This window comes from Mandrillus leucophaeus, unplaced genomic scaffold (assembly GCF_000951045.1).
Source record: "Mandrillus leucophaeus isolate KB7577 unplaced genomic scaffold, Mleu.le_1.0 Scaffold678, whole genome shotgun sequence".
Taxonomy (NCBI): Eukaryota; Metazoa; Chordata; class Mammalia; order Primates; family Cercopithecidae; genus Mandrillus; species Mandrillus leucophaeus.
The window spans coordinates 124,008-146,169 of NW_012107341.1; the positions used below are offsets into that span (position 1 = coordinate 124,008).

Below are 22,162 nucleotides of genomic sequence, written 5' to 3' on the forward strand. Positions count from 1 at the left end.
CCTTTGCATTGAAAATCGAATGACTCACCTTTTCTTTTTCTTTTTTTTTTCTGGAGACGGAGTCTCGCTCTGTTGCCCAGGCTGGAGTGCAGTGGCCGGATCTCAGCTCACTGCAAGCTCCGCCTCCTGGGTTCACGCCATTCTCCTGCCTCAGCCTCCGGAGTAGCTGGGAGTACAGGCGCCTGCCACCTCGCCCAGCTAGTTTTTTGTATTTTTTAGTTTGTTAATACTTTATATCCCATGTTAGAGACAGTCTCCAGTAGTGTAAGCAAAAGTTACACACATAAAAAGGAAAAAGATTAGTGAATGCTGAAGCAGATGACCCAGTTGCCCAGAACTCTCAATTTTGATGCAGAGATTTTGAATGATATTTTCCCCAGTGGAAATGGAAGAGGATATACTGAATTTTCTCGAGTGTTTTGTGAAAAATGCCCATGCCCATTCCTCTCCTCTTACCTGCTGGCTCCACATCTATGGGTTGGGATTGGGATGTGTGCCAGTGACGCAGACCCTAATGTTACCCATGGCCCAGCCACGGATTCTCAGAGAGGAGGGGAGGTGCCCACATCGTACCAGGAGTTATTCGTACAGAGGTTGATGAAAGAGAAGCCTCATTTTAATGCTTTTGCTGGGACATAATGACATCTATTGTTTTACTGAAGTACAGTCATGCCCCAGATCAGGATTTGCTGCCTCCATTAGAATCCTATTCGCTCCCCTGGAACTGTGAGTGATGTCAGTTCTGTGGCACCCTTCCTGTAAACCTCTCAAAGCCCCTTTGTGCCTTGGCCCTCCGTGCCCTGCCCATGTTCTCTGCTTCAGTTTGCGCTCATAGCACATTGGTCTGTGCCTGTTCTTATGAGGTCCAGCAGCCAACCTTAGGACTGTAGCTTAAAACCGCCCTCATGGTTTGTCCTCTGGCTTCCTTCTATGTGTGAAGAGTATGCATGGAACTCTGACTCCCTTGGCTGTGGCCAACATGTTAGTAAGGCGGGGCTAAGCTGCTCTCACAAGGAAATCCCCAGAATTCAGCAGCTTTGGATTCAGAGGCTCTTGGTGACTCTCAGGGGACTTGGGAGGTTGCAACTGCCAAGGTTGGAGGCACTCACCTTTCAGCAACACGGGCCTCTATGACGACCACAGCCATCTGCTTCTCAGTTGGAGGGGACGCCATGGAAGGTCACATCTGTGAGGTCTCTACAGGCCAGTCTGGAAGTCACGTGCACCTCCCATCCATTCCCATTTTACTGGCGAGAACTTAAGGACATGGCTGTATATTGCTGCAAAGGAGTCTGGGAAATAAAAACGTTAGCTGGCCGCCGTGTGACAGCACTGATATTGCAGTCACTGAAAGGGAGAGTAGAGGTGCTACTCAGCTGGCTGTCCTGATGTTACCCACCAAGCAGGGCCAGAGACCCCGTGGCCTCCTTACCACAGCAGCTTCCGTGGTCTTTTGTCCCCATTTCCTTGATGACAGGGAAGGGAAGGATGTAAAGAAGTCATGTGAGTTCATTGGCTGTCAGCAATCATATTGCCCATCTACTGTGTAAGAGAAGAGAAGAGAAGAGAAGCCGATCTATGAGATTGTAGGTCACGGAGCATGCTGTTAACAGCAGACAGCAGTCACAATGAAATCTTCAGCAATGTTATTTAAATAACACACACTCGCAGGCAGCTTCTCAGTAATGAAGCGTTAATATACAAGTGCATTAGGAATGATTACATTTATGGTTGCTTTTTAGTATAGAATAGGGATGACTTCTTGTTTTTACTTTATTCTAGTTATTTTAAAATTATTTGCTAACCATCTTAATTATTAGCTAGATATCTTTAATTATCAGTAATAGGTATTGGTAGCAATAAAGCAAAATTAACAGCACTATATTATTGAGAAATAAGAGTGAGTCATAGCATTTTAAACCTAAGACCAACTTTTGTATGGTGCCAGTGATGTGCTAATAAAAAAGCATCTTTCTTTATGCTATGAGCTTCTCACCAGGGTGGGCACGCATTTGATAAGATCTTTACAGTCCCCCGTGGCAGCTGGGACCCACAGAAGAGGACAAAATTAGAATCCAGAGTAAATTCTAACTATGTATGAATTTAACCTTACAATATACAATAGTAGGCTAGTGATAAGTAGCTCTTAGCCATATGTAAAAATGAAAATCTTCGTAACAAAGGATTGTGGTTTGGTTCAGTTCATTGCTTGCCCTTTCAGAGGATTCTTGATCTGGGCGCCCCCCCCCCCCACCCCCACTGTGGATGGCAGATCTGAGTTAGAGAATGCTGGGCTGAACCACTGGAGCATTCCCATTCAGGCATGAGGAGCAGAAATGTCCCCAAGATCATCGCCACCCTCTGCCCCGACATGGCCCTGAATGCACCAGACAAATCATACAACAAGGATGAGAAAAGATGCTGCTTTCCAGCCTGTTTATATTGTCAATTAACTTGTATATGAAACCACTTTTAGTTTTGGAATAATTTTCTGCCTTTGCCAACTCTTAGCAACAGAAAACGTAAGTAGGGTTGTAGGAAGCAACAGAGAAAACTCACGGCAGTGGATTTAACTGAAGGAGAGGAATACCTGGAAAACCTTGAAAATATTAATTAATAGCTTATTGCCATTTTTTTCTCTTGCTTTAGGTCTGGCAAACGTGCTAACAGAAGGGGCTGGACGGAGATGGTTTCTATAAAAATGCAAGTCGGCCTCCTGAACCCCCCAGGGAGTCGGCAGCCTGGGGGGTTCAGGAGGATTAGGAGGATGGGACAAAAGTGAATCATGGTACCAACTAAATTTGACTGGGGTCGGAGTCAGGGTAGCTAAGAAACAAGCTACATATGTGAGAGCTTTCCTAGTATTGCAAAGTAATTGATTTTTATTTGACTTACGGTTAAATGGTCCCCTCTTCCTGTTTTGTCTTACCTTAAATCAGAATTGAACAGCTGTCTCTGGAGCACTTGTCACCTCTGCTTATTTGTCTTGGGCCTGTCCCTTGTGCCTAGCCAGAGTGTTCCTTTTCTGGTCTTGGAGTAGTAGTCTATCTTGGCATTTTCCTGTAATGCCATAGTCCTTAAACCTTCAAGGCATCGTTATGGAATGTGTGCATCACAAAGTATGACTTTTTGAGTAAGAGCAGAGTTTGTCCTGAGAGCATAGGATTTGTGAGCAGGAAATGGCTAGTAAGCCAAAATCATATCATTAAAGAGATGTTTTGCTAATACGCCTGAGTTAAGGAATGGCCACAGGCCACTGAGTGTGCTGACCATTGGTGAACAGCTGGTGGGCGACCCTGGCTTGTCCATGGGGTCTCCCAGGAGGAGGCTCTGTGTCCAGCCTGCGCCAGGCACACAGGTCCCTTTCTGCTCTTGAAGAAATGATTCAAAGCTCTGTCCTAACCAAGGAAGCTGGGAAATACTCCTTTTAGCATCTGCTGGTGTGATTGTTTTTCAGTTTGTCCTAAAGCCTGAGCTTCCTCTTGACCAGGAAATTACAGGGCTTACTGGACTTTGCTGCAGGCCAGCTGTAATTATCCTAAATGTTTATTTTTCTGCCTCTCTTTGTATGCTTTTATGAAGCTACCAGGTCATGAAGGGTATACTCTGAATGGTTAACAAGGCTCAAATCTCTTTTTTAAAAAACCAGAACCTTTAGTTTTTCACCTTCTTTTACATTCTTAGCCATACCAGTCGCTTGTTAATATCTCGTTGAGAGACCCTGGAAGGGCAGGTGCAATGCCAGAGTGGGGGACAGATTTCCTCCAGTGGGCATTTTCTCTTGATCTGTGAGAGCCTAGAGGAGCGATGTCACCTGCATCCCAGGGCACGGGAACTCAACATACTTATAGGCCGCAGGTTGTAGATGAAGCAGAACCGGGTGGGATAGCAGCCGAGGTGACACACAGCATTTATACAGATCTTAGTTGCCTGTGATGCAAGGCCAGAGGACTTGAACATAAAACAGTACGTTAAGGCTGGAAATGTTTGCCTATGTACAGCAGCTGAACTGAGATAGGATTTTACAATAGTGTGGGAAAGAGCCGAGGATTTTCATTGGCTCTTTGAAAGACATCTGAAAAGAGCTGTGTTTTTGTCTGCTTCATGCAAGCACAGGGGGCTTACTGACTCATTTTCTTGCCCTGACCATGGTCAGAGGTCAGGTCAATATTGGGAGGAGTGGTCAGTGCCGATTTGGGGTGGGGAGGGGAGCAGGTGACTCTTGCTCCTGAAGAAGGGGCTCTCTGTGACCAGAAAGAACCAATTGAGCATCTGAAAAGAGTTGGAGCGTGGGCCCATATCTGGGTAAGAACATGACATCCCAGCTATAATTTTGTGCTAAGAAAAATAGAGCAGTCTCCCCAAGATCTAGTACCTCTTGGCCAGAAGCAGACACTTCCCTTTGAGTTATACAACCTGTGGTCCCTGCCCAACCTTGAGCAGCCATAGGTGGTCTTCATCTGGACAATGAACTCCACCAGAATTATCTACTGGAAGTGGCCAAGTAGTTGTGTTAACCTGGTCTCATTGTTTCGGTTGAAAGAAGGTCAGTTATAGTTTCTGTTTTCTCCTGGAGGATTGGAGGATTGCCTGACTTCCACAGTTTCTCCAGGAAACCAAGAGAAATGTTAACATTTATGTTGAGGACAATCAAAATGTAAGAAGATGAGTATAGCCATTTAATAATAATGATGATGATGCACGGCAGCTCTGTGTATTGGGGAAGCTTCCTGAAACGCTGAATGGAGAAGGTTGCTGGGGTTGACTAGTGATGTCTCTCTTGGTGTGGGATGAGTATGAAAGGTATGCCGAGTGACTTCTCTTCCTTTCCTAACACCTATGTTCAATCATGAACGCTATCAGAAATGTAGGAAGCTGTCTAGGCTGCAGGCCTTGTGAGTAAGAGCAGTAGACACTGGCCTGTCAGAGACTGTGGTTGACCGGAAGGTTGGGCTACTCTGCTAAGGCACTTCTGGAATACACAGGTCACTTAGCTGATGAGTGAGCCCAAGGTGTACCCATCGTTCTGCAGCTCAGAGGGGCTCGGCTCTTCTCCCTTCCCCCTGCAGTGTTTTCTGTGGAAGCGACACATGCCTTGTTTTCTGTGTGAGAGCATGTGCATGCATGCCTGGAAGTATCTCCCTGGAGAATGCCAACTTCCAGTGTTTTAATGGAAGTAAAGAAAACATAAGAAGTTCCAGAGGAAGTGATCACTTTTGTATTCTTATTTTAGACATTCTGGGCTGGCTGCAGTGGCTCACACCAGCACTTTGGGAGGCTGAGGCAGGCGGATCACCTGAGGTCAGGAGTTCGAGACCAGCCTGGCCAGCAAAGATGTGGTTTACAAAGATGCTGAAACCGCGGCTCTATGAAAAATACAATAATTAGGTGGGCACCTGTAATCCCAGCTACTCGGAGGCTGAGGCAGGAGAATCTCTTGAACTTTGGAGGAGGAGGTAGCAGTGAGCTGAGGTTGCACCACTGCACTCCAGCCTGGGCGACACAGTGAGACTCCATCTCAAAAACAAAAAACAATACAAAACAAAAACACATTCTGGGACAAATAGTGAAATAATAAATTTGGAATTGGGTTAAATCCATTAAGAGTAAGTTCACCAAACACTCTAAAAGCATTGAGAAAATCAGTTTATTTGCTTATTTTTGCAAGTGTACCAGCCAGTTTAAAAGTTGCTCAGAAAGTGGGAGATAAAATTGTAGACAAAGTGGGGATGGTGTCTTGCTTGTAGTGCGAAGATAGGTTCAGGAACACATGACCCTTGAAGAAAGTGTGACTGGGGAGGAAGCCTGGAGCCTGGATAGACCTGTCTTTGACCGCAGGTGGGGAAGGCACCACGGATGCCAGTTCCTGCCCTTTCAGGAGAAGTGATGTGCCCCTGTGGTATTCAGAAAATGGGTGTCTCTAGCCCTGTGGCAATCATCAGGAGATGACTCTGTTCATGGGAAGTGACGGACACTTGCACTTCACATTGCCTCACAGAAACGGAGACAAAATCAAGCCAAGCAGCAGAACAGTGTAGCTGTGGGGCCATGTGGGGAAGATAAATGCCCCTGCAAGCTTGGTGTTTATAGCAAACCTTGACATAGAGCATAGAGGATGTCTCAGGAATTTGGAAAACCACACCACCCAGAAATAGGGAGGTGTGGTTCCTGTATTAAAATTGGAATTGTGGGCTTGAGTGTTTACAAAGATAAGAGTTTTTTTGTGGTGGGGTGAAGTTATATATGTGTATGCATGTTTACACACACACAGAGTAAATGATAAGGGGGTTGGGGATGCCTAGAGCAGTGGTTCTCCACGGTGGGTGTCTGAACGGCCAGCCCTGGCTTGCCTCTGCTACACCTCCGCTGGCAGCACCCCACCTCCCTTCCCACACCTTGACCTGGCTCTCAAGGGGTATTCAGGGGAGTGGATCTCAGACAGGTGAGGCCAGAACGCTGAGAACCATGGTCGTGGAGGGATATGCATTTCCAGTTGGCAGGATTCCCAGGAAAGGGAGCTAAGGAAATTCAGGAGTGAGCCACAGCAAGTCAGGAAAATTTGGGAGTAAGTCAAGGGCATTTATGGGCAGCCAGACAGGTGAGGGGCCAGGATAAGACCTTAGCGGCATGGACGGCATCCATGGGCCAAGGCCTTGGAAGCCGCTGTGTCAGAGAAAAGATGGAGGGCAACAGCACCCAGTGGGCCATTGAGGGGTACCTGCAACTTGGGGAGAGGGAGACATTGAATAGCACATATAGTTTTGCTTAAAAGCCAGTAGAGTTGTACCTTAGAAACCAACCAAAAGAGAATCTAACAGGAGCTGAGGTGGAGCGTGAGCTATGAGAAGAAGACAAAGCGAGGGAAGATGAGGGGAAATGGGTCCGCTTCCGTTTGTAGCCCACCCCCCGTCACTCCGGCTGCCTCCCACCTGCCCTGTAAACAGTAAAATAGAGGTTCCTCTTCAAAGAGACTCTCCTCTCCGTCTAATTAGGAATAAATCATAACTTCTCTTAGAAGCAAAATTTATTCAAAGACCTGTGCTAACATTCTTAAATATCTGCTAGCCATAATAAAGAAATCAATGTGGCCGGGCACGGTGGCTCACGCCTGTGATCCCAGCACTTTGAGAGGCCGAGGCGGGTAGATTACGAAGTCAGGAGATCAAGACCATCCTGGCTAACATGGTAAAACCCCATCTCTACTAAAAATAAAATAAAAATGCAAAAAACTTAGCCGGGCGTGGCAGCAGGCACCTGTAGTCCTAGCTACTCTGGAGGCTGAGGCAGGAGAATGGTGTAAACCCAGGAGGCAGAGCTTGCAGTGAGCCGAGAGCGTGCCACTGCACTCTAGCCTGGGTGACAGAGCAAGACTCTGTCTCAAAAAAAAAAAAAGAAGAAAGAAAAAAGAAATCAATGTCCTTTATGTTATTAGCTCTTAGCTCCCACAATTTAGCCTAAGTATTTGCCCTGGCATGCTTATACTAACCCAAGTGGGCATTAGGTCATAGCCTGTTCCTCTTCCTTATTTGAAGGTGTTTTTACCTTTCTCAGCATTCCACAAGTTACTTGCTCCTTCCTTTGTTCTCTGCCTTTGCCTCTTTTAAAAAGTTCTAAGTTGCTAGCCAAACAGGACAAATACAGCATGTGAGGTCCTGTTCCAGCCAATGGAAACCGGACACAGCAGTAAGGTGGATGCATCAGGTTATAAATGACCCTGTCTCCTTTATTTGGTGTCCTCTCGTGGCAAAACTGCTGGCGAGTATACCCTTTCTGCAGAAAGTAAAAGTGACCTTGCTGAGGAAATTAAATTTATGTTCAAGTGCTATATCTTTATGACAGCGAGGAACAAGCATTTCTAACAAATGTGACCCATGTAAGGCTGAGGAACCTTTTTGTGAGCCAGGACAAGGAAGGGCTTAGTGGATGGCCATGGGCAGGTTCTCAGCGTGCTGGCTCCGAACTCTTCTCTAGAGAGGGGAGGCCATACCCAGCCACCTGCAAGTGCAGGACTGACACAGCCTGGAGGTCACAGCTGCCCCAGGGCTGCAGGGTTCTGACTGGACTCTGAGAGGCAAGCCATTCTCCTCCCCTCTGCAGTGCCTTCTCCTGTCCCTGTGCAGGGACCCTGGTCTGTAGAACACTTCCTGCCGGTTAATGAGGAGCCTCCTGCTGGCTCCCCATCACCATGCCCAAGGTGGGGAGCTGAGAGTGTCACACCCCTCCTGGGGCTGCCAGGGGATCAGCAGCTGTATCTGCTCTCCAACTTCCCAGTGGACCACAGCCCTCCTATTAGGTAACTTTTGTAGCTTTTGGGTTTTCCTCCTGACTGCTCTGACGTGCTCACCTTGAGTTGGAAAGAAGCGAGGGAATACCTTGTATCCCTCACGACTCCTGCTCTGCACCACCTGCCTTTACATGAGAAAATGCACAGCTCTTCACCAGACCTTCTTTCTAACTCTCCCCGCTTCCCAGAAATCTGGGCTATTGCCCTCCTCCCCACCCCGCATTCCTGCACTAGTGGCTTCACGGCAGTCGCCTTCCTCTGTCGCCTCTTTTTATTTCCAACAAGAGATAATATCTTAATGGGAGAACGGAGTGGGGCATGGCAGAAGAGCTACAGAATCTGAGTCCCACAGGTCATGCCAGAAAATAGGAAAGGACTGGGGCTGAATGACAAGATTACCAGGAGAACCTCAAGGAAACTGCAAATTGCTTTGAAGGTGAACTTCATGGGTGACCTTGAGATGCGTGTGCCTGGCAGCCCTTCCCTGCAGTCATGGGGATGTGCACTTGACCAGCTGTTATGCTTTGCATCAATTCTGAAAGGAGGTGGCAGGGGAGGCCCAAGGAGGGGCTGATTAATTATTTGTTAATTAACAATAGAGTACCGAAATGTGTGAGTGATTTAAACAGACAAAAGCCATTCAGTTTCACCTGGAAATACGTGATTATTCCCTCTCTGATACACTTTTTGAAGAAGACAGAAGGATGGCGTTGCAGCTCTTGCACAGATGCTGCTCACAGAGGCTGGCACCTTGCATGTGAAACCCGTGCATATGAAATCACGCGGCTTGGGACCAGTAATATGATGGCTGATGCTCTAAGGCACTATTCCTAAAGAGAGAATAAAAGTGAGCCACCTCCAGCCTGGGCAGTGTGCTGTGATAGTCAGGAGCAAAGGTAAGAGCAGTGGGGCCCAATCTTGATTCCCAGACACAGATGCCTAATGGGAGCAAACACACGGAAAGATGCCTCCACCTCATTAGTAGTGGGGGAAGTGCAGTTCAAAACCATAGTGAGACACTGCTTCACACACACGAAAGACGGCTCTTCAAACAAAAGGAAAACAAATGTTGGTCAGGACATGGATAAACTGAAACCCTTGTTCATTGCTGATGAGAAAGTAAAATGGTACAGCCACTGTGGAAAACATTTTGGCTGTTCCTCAATAAGTTAAACATGGGAATAACAGGCCGGGTGCAGTGGCTCAGTCCTGTTATCCCAGCACTTTGGGAGGCCGAGGTGGATGGATCACCTGAGGTCAGGAGTTCGAGACCAGCCAACATGGCGAAACCCCATCTCTACTAAAAGTACAAAAATTAGCCGGGCGTGGTGGCGGGTGCCTGTAATCCCGGCTACTCAGGAGGCTGAGGCAGGAGAAGCTTGAACCCAGGAGGTAGAGGTTACAGTGAGCTGAGTTTGCGCCACTGCACTCCAGCCTGGGCAACAAGAATGACACTCCATCTCAAAAAAAAAAAAAAAAAAAGGAATAACTTATGAGCCACAATTCTACTCCTAGAAATATACCCAAAAGAATTAAAAACAGGCTGGGCACAGTGGCTTACACCTATAATCCCAGCACTTTGGGAGGCTGAGGCAGGCTGATCACTTGAGGTCCAGAGTTCAAGACCAGCCTGGCCAACATGGTAAAACCCTGTCTCTACTAAATATACAAAAAGTTAGTCGGGCTTAGTGGTGGGCGCCTGTAATCCCAGCTACTCAGGAGGCTGAGGCAGGAGAATCGCTTGAACCTGGGAGGCCGAGGTTGCAGTGAGCTGAGATTACACCACTGCACTCCAGCCTGGGCGACAAGAGCGAGATTCTGTCTCAGAGAAAAAAAAAAAAAAAAGGAAAAAAACCCAAAACAAATTAAAAACAAGTAAAACAGTACACAAATGCTTATAGCAGCTCTGTCCACAGTAGCCAAAAAGTAGAAACAACGCTAATGCTCATGAATAGGTGAGTGGATAAGAATGTGGTATATACATCTAAACATTCAGCCTTGACAAGGAATGAAATACTGATACGTGCTGCATTGTGAGCAAACCTTGGAAACATTATGCTAAGTGAAAGAAGCCAAACACAAAGATCATATGTTGTTTGATTTCATTTATATGAAACATTTGGAACAGGTAAATCCATAGAGTCCAAAAGCAAACTGGGGTTTGTCCGGGACTGGGGTGGGAAAGGAGATTGGGGAGTGTCTGCTTAATGGGTGCAAGGTCTCCTTTTGGGATGATGAAAGCATTCTGAAATAGATAGTGGTGATGTCTGGATGATAGTGTCAATGTACTTAACACCAGAGATTGTATGCTTTCAAATGGCTAACATTGTTAATTTTATGTTATTACACACATTTTGTTATCATAATTTAAAAAAGGAAGACAGCCAGTGCCTGGTCCGGCTCCAGGGTTTCGGATATGCTTGGATTGGGGTGCAGCCTGGGTGTGCACATCGTTAATGCTCCAGGGAATTCCATGTAGCTGAGTTTGCGAACCTCTACCCCAGAGCCAGCCTGTCTGGCTCCACCACTTCCTAGTGTGTGACCTTGGGCAACCACTCACTCGCTGTACCTGAGTTTCCTTAGCTGTGAAAAGAGGACCATATAATTACCTTCCTCATAGAGCTGGTATGAGGGTCAAGTGGGTTATATGTGTAAAATACATGCCTGCACACGAATCTATCACCATTTTCTGAGCCTGGAGTTTAGATTTCCTCCCTAACCGGCTGAGTTGTTCTCTTTGCACCTGTCAGGTGTCAGCTCATATGCTACCCAGGTGGAGAGACCACACTTCTGCTAGCCTGGGACAGTCCCAACAATGCTAATGTCACTGCGTTCTTTCCCATTAGGCTTCCTTTAGATCACTTGAAAAATAGTTCTAATTTGAATAATAAATTATGTGGCCACCCTCTGAACCCTCTTCTACAGCATGCTCCATACAGGTAGTGATAAGTGGTAAGTCCCTTAGCAGATTAGAGAGGGCAACATTATAAACAGTGCATCAGAGAATTAGTCTACTCCCCGGGAAGAGAGGCTCTCGAACAACGCAGCTACTTTTCCTGCTGCTTAAAAAATAAATCCTACTTTTCTTGAAAAGAAATTTTTGCCAAGGGGGAAATCTGATCAGCTTATTTCCTTCACCTCATGACTCAGTGACCTGGAGTTACAGGGAAGCCTTCCTGATTTGGTGCACGTTTTAGAAACAATCCTATTTACTGCACGGGAATTGTTCCCTTTTTTGTTTTGTTTCCGTGTCCTTTAGTGGTACCCTTTCAGTCGGCACCCAGACCTGCCCCATGCACGTCTATAGCTGAGTTTCTCATTCCTTTCCTGGTCTAGTCCATAGTATTATTAAAATGCTCTTTAACAAAACGCCCACTTAAAATGAAATACTTGGTTTCATTTGGAGAAATCCATTGATCTGGAGGAGGGCTACACATAAAGTATCACTCTTGATGAAGTATAGAAAACTGAACTTCTAAGTCAGTTATTCAAAATGTGTCACCACATAAATTATGGGAAATTTTACATGCACATTTGAGAGGGAAAAACCTTCCCTTTTTCATTAGGATTATATTATTTATATAAATTGGAACCTCATTTTTCCCTGAAACTGTACCTAATTGAGTTTGCCTCAGCTGAAATCTGACCACAAGCAGTCACACACACATACTCACACACACACATGCAGGCAGATTGAGGCATGCCCTGTGAACATCCTTTCCCTGACGCTCTTCTCTGCTGCTGCCAAGCCCCCACTCCTTGCCTTGTAATTCTGGTCAGTCACTACGCTGCACATCATGACTTAACCTTTCATAACCTTCTCTTCCTCATCCTTCCCCTTGGATGCCCTTCCTCTTACTTTTCCTCCTCCACCTGCCCTGATGAAGTTTGCACCATGCACTGCATCTGCTCCCTCCCCCTGGCTCAGCTGGAGATGAGCTTCTGTGGTCTGCTGTGGCCACTGTCACAAGATCCTGCCTGCCTGAGGACACACATCACATGTCATCCATCTTTGAAGCACCCCAGGGCTCATTTCCTTTTAATTTACAAGCTTTTCAGAAACCTCTGCCTTTCTGAAATTGTCGTTATTAAGCATTCTAAACATTCAAATGCCTCACAGATGATCCTGCTTCATAAGACTGAAATACTATCTGATAGCTCACCTTCAATCGTATCTTCCAGTTTTGTTAAGAGAAAATAAAATACCGGGTCCGGCGCGGTAGCTCATGCCTGTAGTCCCAGCACTTTGGGAGGCCGAGGCGGGTCGATCACTTGAGGTCAGGAGTTCGAGACCAGCCTGGCCAAGATGGCAAAACCCTGTCTCTAGTAAAAATACAAAAATTAGCGGGGTGTGGTGGCATGCTCCTGTAATCCCAGTTACTCAGGAGGCTAAGGCAGGAGAATCCCTTGAACTGGGAAGGCAGAGGTTGCAGTGAGCCCAGACCACACCATTGCACTCCAGCCTGGGTGACAGAGTAAGACTCTGTCTCAAAAAAAAAAAAAATCAAATACCAGTTGGATACTCTTTGTTTGCTCATTTTAAGAAAATGTCTTGCCAGCCAAGAAATTATCAGAGAGCTTACGTGACACGGTATTTTGTTGGCTGAAATGTGCATCCAGACCAAGTAGCTTCTGCCGCTTTTCTTCGTCTGAATACTTAAAATGCCATCCCGCAGGCATTCCATGGGGGAACTTGGCCAAAAGAGAGCAATCATTTCCTACTCGCCTCACCCTGTAGAAAAGAGATTCCCAAGTTCCATTTTCCTGCCCATTCCTGGTGATCAGTTCACATGAAGCTGGCATGCTTCATGGTTCTTGGTTTGCCACTTCCTCGGAATCAGTGCAGGATTTCCAGGATGCCAGAAGACGTCTCGGGATTTGGCTCAGGGATTCAGCTTAAGGAGTGTCTGTCAGGAAGGCTGTGCCCTGAGGATAAGGAAATGCAGAGACAGAGAACACCCTCTTTGGAAGGAAAGTTGGCCTTGTCCTTACCCAGGACTGTGCCAGCCACCACAGATGAGAAGCAGCGTTCTCCCCATTCTCACCTTGCCAGGAACTTTGACAGACCTGAGCTGCTCTGCCCAACAGACCCCAGCGAGTGTCCATTCGCCTCATCTGGTTTATGTCGCATTGTTCTGCCTTGAGTCCTGTCAACACTTGTATCCGAAGAAAAGCCAATGTGGATAACATGTTCTGAGCTGAATCTTCCCTCCCACTTGATTCTGTAACAAAGCATTTAAAAAAAAAAAAAAAGTTGTAAAGCCTTTCAAAAGGGGGCAGCATCGTCTAAGGAGAGGAGGCTGCAGGCAGCAACAGGAACGTATTTCTAGTTTCATCTTTCTAGTTTATTCTATCACTAAGGAACTGAGCCATCCTGAGTAGCTCCATCAGTCTCCCGGGCCTCAGTTTTCCTTACCATCAAAACAACAAACATCATGCCATTCTAAGAGGATCTGATCCCATTTAGAAGAGCCTCTGCTGAGAGGATTGTTGATTGCCAGCTCAGAGTACACTTAAATTGTAGCCAAAAGATATCCCTTAACCTTGACGCAGAAATCAACATCTGAATTACTCAATAGCCATGTCAAAAGATCTAATCAGACTTTTGGTAGACTTGATTAAATGAGTCAAGATATAATTGTATTTGTGGGATGGACACCTTTGAGAAATGGAAACAAAATGACTATTGATCTCTTTAAAAAAAAATCAGTTTAAACAAAGATATCAGGTACAGCATCTCCTGTTTGTCCCTGGAAGTGTATTGTGCAGTACAGTAAGGGGCTGAAGTCCATCAAGCTCCTTTTTGTTGTATGAACGGATTGATCCGTCTTAGGCTATGTGATGTGGGTGTGCTTGTGAGGCAGCTCTGTGAGGATCTCTTCGAGAATTTTGGCAAAGGGAAATGAACCATGGCAGTTTGTACTGACTCGAAATAGGAATGTTTACCTTGAACATGCTCAGCTTCCTGTCTGGTACTGATCGCTGATCAATTATAAGTCAAGCGAGGGAGACAACGTGTTTTCTGCGGTACTTGTGAGCCCTAAAAGTATTCCAGGGACACCCTGCATTCTCAGGGCCCTATCAGGTTCTATGGGGCCCTTGTGCTGTTGGGGCCATGCCCCTGCTGCCCAATGCTAGCTCTGCATAGCTCCTTGTCCCTGTCAGTGGACAAGTACTTTGTGGTCACAATAAAAGTCAAATAAAAGGAAAATAAGCTTTGCTGAGACTAGTACATTTTAAACAGAAGCAGTCAAATATGTGCATATATATATGTGCACACACACCCATGCATACATAAATGTGTGTGCGTGTGTGTGTGTGTGTGTGTAAATGTAAAATTAGGACCCATGTCAAAAATACTTGCAGGTGATACTGGTTTTATTTTGAGCCGACACTCAGATCTGGAAATGGTTAGTTTCCTCTTCTTCCTGTCCTCTCTCCCCAGATGTGTGTATGAGGGTCAAATCACTGATATTTTATACTGAATGTAATGAGTTAATTGGCTATCAGTGGTGTGATGACATGGACACAGAGAGTTTTGCATTGTCTTTGGTGGGTGCAGTTGAATTTGACTATCCATCGAATGACAGCAGCTGGCCTGAAGGAAGTTTAAATCCCACCAACCAAAGTCCCATGAAGCCTGAGACAGAAGGTTCTATTTGCTTAGTTTTCTTTTTTCTGTTATTCATTGCTTTTTCTTAATGATTTATCTGGTTGCACTTGCAACTCCTGAGAAAATTTGATAAGATCATGACTGCCAAAATCTGTGGATTTTGGTGCCAACCTTTGGTGAGAGCTATGACTCACTTCCCTACAAAAAAATAACTTGATATTAAAAACATGTATATATTGACAAGCTTGGACAGGAAACCACACCTCTCTTGCAGGCAAGCAGTGGCCTGTCCCTCGTGAACTTTGCCACGTGGTAGCAGGAGACAACCGAGGAAACTGGGATAATAGCGGGGGCCAAGCTGTTTGGACTCCAGACTGCATGCATTAAGCTCTTGGTTTTCCCTTTCACTTCCTATTGATATGAGTCAGGACTTTAAAGGATTCAATACTTCACATTGTTTTCCTCCCACGTTATTCTGTGGATTGTTTTCTAAATTCTGTGCACAAATTCCAAAAGTAGGGAAAGAAGGAAGATAGAAATGAAACACGGGTATTCTCTGGACAGCACAAAGTTTTTGTCTTCCCTTGGGTTAAAGGCTGAGAAACACCGTTGCGTAGCAGAACTGAGGAGCGGGTCTGGTGGCTCAGGACCATTGGACCCTGCAGTCGACCTCCTTAGGAGTGTTGCGGGAGGTGGGAAGAGACATTTGTTAATTGTGTAGAACAAATTAGGGGAGAAAAAATCGTCTGTTGTATTGAAATTCAGTTAAGTTCCAGAGTCACAGATGATGGCATCATGAGGAGCCCATTGTGTGAAGATAATCAATATCAGAACTTCTAGGAGGACTTGGGATGGGGTGCACTTTCGCCTTCTGACTTTCCACCATTCAAGGTCATCTCACTGTGGCCCTCATGAGGTCATTGTCACCCAAAATAGATACCAGAGAAGAAGGAAACCACATATATAGGACGCTTCTAATGTGCTTTATCTAAATTACCTCATTTAATGCTTGTAATAACTTTGAAGGAAATGGAATTTTCCCCATTTTGAAGATGGGGATGTACCCACTATAAGGGGTCTATTCCCATTCTTTACCTGAAAAAGTAGATAATCCAAAATGTCCAGGATGCTTATGAGAGCAAAAACAGTTACGAATTAAAACCTGAAATCATTATGAAGTGGGAGGGGCCTGTAAAGTTCTTTTAAGGGAGTATTCTGCACAGACCTTCCTTAAGTGCTCAGGGCATTTACAGGACAGAGGTGGGTTCACAGCAGTGTTGAGTGATCAGTCAGGCAGGCATAGTTGTGGTGAGGACCAAGGACAAGAGGAACTGGGAGTTCCATGTCTAGACAGGGTGGAGTGAAGACAAGCAATTAGATATGTAGTTGTGGAATGCACTACCATGGACATTGTGTTTCTGGGATGCCAGATAGGGCATGTATGCTTTAGAGGTAGCAGGTGGCGTGGGTGGAGGTGTGTAGTTCTTCATCGACTACCATAGCTTTAAGCATCCTCCAAAACGTGCATTCACGTGTGAGTGCACGTCTGTGAGTGTGCATGTGAGAGTGTGTGCACATGCGCCTGAGTGTGTGCGTGTGCAGTCACTGTCAGCAGAGACGTCGTGGATGAGGAAACACAACAATGTGGAAGGTCCCAGTGTCCATGCTCTGGCCATATGCTAAGTGACTACTGATGAGGAAAGATGGAGTTTGCAATCCCCGTGAATCTGGGGGCATTTGCACAAACCAGCCATCCAGCAAAACACCTTTCCAGCTCCAGAACTGTGAATAGCAAAATCCCTTCTCTGGTTTGCTTCCTATGCTTCATGTAGTCTTCTAGATCCTGCAGGGTTAAGTAAATCTGAGTTGCGTCTCCCTGAGTCCTCACTGTTGCCATGGAGGGGGATGTAAGGCGGAGTTTATTTTGCGTGGCTTATTTGCTTAGTAATGACTATGATGGCTGCAGAAACTCAAGGACTCAAGGGAGCAACTTACATTTTTCTGTGGGAGCCTAAATAGGCATTGATGAGTTTTCTGGGTGTTAATTTCTTTTCTGTTATACCACCCTCACCTGTTTCCTATGGGAACTCTGTACCTGATGGCCAAAGCATGGGGCATCATTGATGTTCAGTGTCTGCAGGGAAGCACTAATGGCATAAAAAGCAGCTTTCGTGGAGTGTTTTGTCCTTTGGCTTTAATATTTAAGCACAAGAAAATCTGTGACTCAAATTTTTTTCAGGAAAACAAATGATCGTATAACTGGCAGAGCAACAGCGTTTGCATCTGAGTACAAATAATACTGGGCCATTGTTTAATATGATGGATTTCCTTTATATCTTCATTTTAAATATGGAGAACTAGTTGTTCAAATGAAATCTTACCCACAAGCTTATTATGTAAAACATGAAATCATAGTGACCCAGAGGGTCATCTGTCTATTCATTCATTCTCAGGAAGGTTGACTGAAGGGCCCTCCACCTACTAGGAACTGTTTGGAGCTGGGATTACATACAGTTCTCAGTAAAAATGAGTGATAATTAGTGTGTTCATTGAGTTCACATCTTAATGGGAGAGAAAGATACAAACAAGCAAGTATAATAATCATAATAGCTAATACTTATTGGGCACTGACTTTGTACCAAGAACTCTTTTTTTCTTTTTTTTTTAAGAAGTGGGATCTCACTCTGTCTTCCAGTGACACCAGCATGGCTCACTACAGCCTCAAACTCGGGCTCAAGAGATCCTCCCACCTTAACCTCCCAAGTAGCTGGGACTATAGGTGTGCATCACCACACCCAGCCAATGTGCTAAGAACTCTTTCAAGCTCTTTTACATCCAGTTACTCGTTTGATTCACATGATAGCTTTGTAATGCAGGAACTATTATTTACCCCAGTTTTACAGGAGATAAACTGGGGTAAGGAGAAATTAAAAATTTGCCCAAGATTTGTGTCTTACTCATGTATCTTACATACACCAAAAAACCTCATCTAAGGTCAAAAGAAGGAATCAAACCCAGGCAGTGTCTCCAAGGTCTGTGGGCTTAACCCTTTACTGCATTGGCTCTCAGTATTGACTGTGTCCATGGTAACAGGTGCTGTGAAAGAGCTGTCGTGGCTAGGAGAGAAGAAGCACCAGGACACAGCATGGTACCATCTTGTTTTCAATTTGAAGTTAGAGTGCTGGCTCTGATGACTCCCCAGATGCTCTTTCTGCACTAGCACTTACATGATTCTATTAACAGACCTTAGGGAGAAAAAAGATTCAAAAAGTTTGTGTGTCCTGTAGCCTGCTCCCCCTGGTATAGAAATTGCCCCTTGAGAGCAATTAATTAGTGTGTTGGTTTGTATTTCTTTCAGCTTATTAGGTATCCGTCACTAAGTACTGTACTGATGGTTCTAGACAGTCTTCATAGCATATTGCTTATACCACATTGTCAGTTTTCCTAACTTCTGAAAATTAGAAGAAACATAAGCCCCCTCCTGGCAACAAGTGGAGTACTTTCCAAGATGACCAAGATTGTTGGTGTCTTCCCCACGGAGATGTATTTCTTGATCAGTTCTTTCCTCTTTTCAGTGTCTAAGAGCTCATTCTGACAACAGGTTAAAGTTTTAAGGAGGCCAATTCACACCTGCAGGTTGGTCAAGAAGTGTAAATGATTCTAGCTGCTAAGTGTTCTCTTAGTGGCCTAAAGAGTCTGCCATCGCCTTCATGATTAAGAAAGTGAGCCTCATAGCATGAGTCTGTTCTGCAGCATCTTCTCCAGCTTTCCCTGGAAAGCTACAGGCGGGGCTTGCTAAAGCCTTTCAAGCTGACCGCAGAAACAGCTGCCGTTCAAGCTCAGGTGGACGGATTGGAACTTTGTCTTCACATGTGAGCATTCATACAGGGAGAAGTCATCTCACACTGATTTGGTTTTCTGTTTGTCTCTTCCCCAACAGGGCTGTTTAACGACACCCAACTCCCCATCCATGCACTCACGTTCCCTTACGCTGGGTCCATCCCTCTCGCTGGGCAGCATCTCAGGGGTGTCCGTGAAGTCGGAGATGAAGAAGCGCCGAGCCCCTCCTCCTCCAGGTTCAGGTCCACCTGTGCAAGACAAGGCATCGGAAAAGGTAGGGCAGTGGGCCGTTCTAGCAATCAAAGCATCTTTTCAGTGACACAGTTGATTCTTCCAAAGCTCCCTGGGAACACAGTAATCCTTCATGTTTGTGGCTGTAGTGACTGGAGTGTTGAGGGCAAATATTTAAGCTTTATTTAGAAGTAAAGGCAAGATGCCAGGAAGGGCTCATGTTTTTAACTCTGAGAAGCTGAGTTCCCCAAGGCAGTCAGGATGCACCCAGCTGCCCAGTCCTGCTCCCCACACACCCTGAGATGTCAGATCCACTGTGCAGGTGTAAAGATAAGGATGCAGTCTTCTTCCCTGGGCTGAGATGTTTCTGACTGACTGCATCCCAGCTTCCTGTGGAGGCAGCATGCCGCAAATGCCAACATTTACAGAAAGCACATTCAGAGTCCATTCATTCTGTGACAGGACTTTATTTCCTAATTCTTGCCGCTTGTGTCATGTGGCCTAGCCCAGTTGCATAGAGAGTGTCACACCCTGCTAGTCTTTAGGTTCAAGGCCCCTTTTTGCTCATTTGCTCTCAAAATATCCTAAAAACTAAGTCTGTGCCTCCTGAATGTGAGGCTTGGCCCCTGGATCTTGATTAAAAGTTATAGCAGCAGAAACAAAATAGCAGGGTCCTGACATGTCATGTAATTTCCTTATCAGCCTGCTTGTCAGTCTGTCCAGGTATGTCCGTCTGTCTGTCTATTTTTGCAAGTCGGTCCTCTGGTCATCCATCTCTGTTCCTTCATGGGTGTTTTTTATCCCTGGGTCTCAGAGACCATCTTGCTCCCATCCTTAGTCCTTCATATCCCTAAAAACCTATATGAAAAGCCTGTAGTGCAACATATTTTCGAAGAAAATATTTTCATTTTTGTGTCTCTTAAATATTTTCTAGGCTGGGCGCAGTAGCTCACGCCTGTAATCCCAGCACTTTGGGAGGCTGAGGCAGGAGGATCACCTGAGGTCAGGAGTTCAAGACCAACCATGGCCAACATGGTGAAACCCCGTCTCTACTAAAAATACAAAATTAGCCGGGCATGGTGGTGCACACCTGTAGTCCCAACTACTCAGAAGGCTGAGGCAGGAGAATCGCTTGAACCCGGGAGGCAGAGGTTGCGGCGAGCCGAGATCACGCCACTGCACTCTAGCCTGTGCAACAAGAGCAAAACTCCGTCTCAAAAAATATATATATATATATTTTTATATATAAAATAAATACATATATTCTATATAAAATATATTATATATAGAATATATATATATATTCTAATGTGACTGACTTATTTTGAGTTCTTCATGATATATTAGCTGTGTTTTCCTAAAAGAAATTTAGGCACAAATGGTACCTTTTTGTTGTACGCATCCATGATAAGATGATGCAAATGGAAAACACAAAGCTGTTTCTTCTGATTATCCATAGTGTGTCTCATTAATTTGCTTGGATGTAGATTCTGAACTTTTTTATAACATGCAGACCGTATTGATAGCATTGGCCTTTCCCAGCTACATGCCCCTGGGAATGTCTTTTTGCTTTGGCTTAGGATAGGTATTTCTTTAGCAGTAATAAAAAGTATGACTTCCAGGATCAATATTATGTCAGCTTTTTTCTTTTAATAAGAACTATATTTTCTTAATGTGATAAAATGTAGATGCTGAACTGTACCAGCATTTTAAAAATTTCTTCCACCCAGAAAAGATGTTGTATTTTTCTGCATTTAATGTGCTTACCCACAGTGGATAAAGCCTGCTTGAGTGGGAAAATGTGCAGTAAGTAGAGAATTGGGAATTCTGAATGAAAAATAAATAGTACTTTATACCCTGTAGAATGAACAGAGTTTCCTCTGAGGCAGTAAAAGCTTTTTGCTGAAATCTGTTTTATTTGGCACAGAATGCGTGGAGAAATTGGCTCATGGAAACCATCTTCCTTTTTAAGCATATGAGTGGCATATGGATTAGATTTAAGCATTTGCTCTGAACATGCTTTTTTAAACTGAAAGGTATTTTGTTATTTACTAATTTCTGGGAAAGGAACCCAAAAATGTATTGTCGTTGTTGTTAGGGAAGAACGTCAATTCCTTCTTCATGAACTTCCTTCCATATAAAGATAAGATGTTTGTTTGGGAAGCCTTATTTATATGCAACTGTTACTAACACCAGTGTCCTGAACAAGAAGAAAAGGTTCATTTTCAGGGACATGACTAGTTTGTAAGAAAACGAGAATGCTTACATTTGTATATTTTAAAATATTATTTTGTATCAACTAGTTTAAAAAATTCAGTATTTGCTTCTTCGTTCTAATGGTGGGATAATTTTAGCCATCCTCCAGTTCATTTGAAAATTTTCTAAAAATTATGATCATTATGTTAGTATTTGTCAGTCACCTGATTATGTATTCATAATTTGGTCATGTGTGTTTATTATTTCTAATTTTGAAGAGGTTTTCCCAGAAGTTTTAGAGCCTGGAGGTGACCGAATGCTCTCCTCAGACCCCGTGGCTCTTCCCACAGTACTGTGAATGCAGCTTTTATTATGTGGAAACTTCAGACCAGAATGATTGATTGTACACGTTAAGGCACCTTATGCTCTCAAAGATTTCTCAGACTTGAGCAGGCATCAATTCACCCAAAGGGCTTGTTAAAACACATTTTTCTGGGCCCCACCTGAGTGCCAGTTCAGTAGGTCTGGTTGGGGCCTGAACATTTGCATCTTAAGTGCTGCCCCTCTGGCAAACCCCACTTTGAGAACCACCCCTCCGTAGCAGACTACCTCCCTCAGCAGCTGGCTCTGAATTTTGACTACTCTAAGGCAACAGATCTGCTAAGAGATTCTTCAGTAGGAAAGTTACCTGAAAATGAGTCCATCTATACTGTAGAATAATAATTATATGCAGTTTTCCATGAAGTTAGCTCAGGCCTAAAGTTGTGTGTTAAAACACATCAGTAGTCCTCACTCCTTCTCACTGGGACCCAGGGAACCCTCATCCGGGAGGACAGAGGAATTGTCTGTTCTGCACAGGATTTTCTTCCTGCTTCATCTGGGGCCCACACTGTCCCCTCACCATCGTGCCATGTACAGAGGGTGAATTCTCCCTTTGTCCCAGACCCTAGGCAGCTGCTGGAATTCTTGCTCGCTGCTCTTGCATTTGGGTTAGAACC

The 22,162-nt window shown here is 44.9% G+C and overlaps 1 protein-coding gene across 4 annotated transcripts in view; it reads left to right on the forward strand.

Moving 5' to 3' along the window:
• Positions 1-22,162, forward strand: part of COBL (cordon-bleu WH2 repeat protein) — a 208,224-nt gene that overhangs the window by 66,011 nt on the left and 120,051 nt on the right. For all 4 annotated transcript variants that reach the window (XM_012002084.1, XM_012002085.1, XM_012002086.1 and 1 more), the window contains exon 5: positions 18,838-19,011. In XM_012002084.1, coding sequence (XP_011857474.1) covers positions 18,838-19,011 — 174 coding nt within the window. The remainder of the gene's footprint in view (positions 1-18,837; positions 19,012-22,162) is intronic.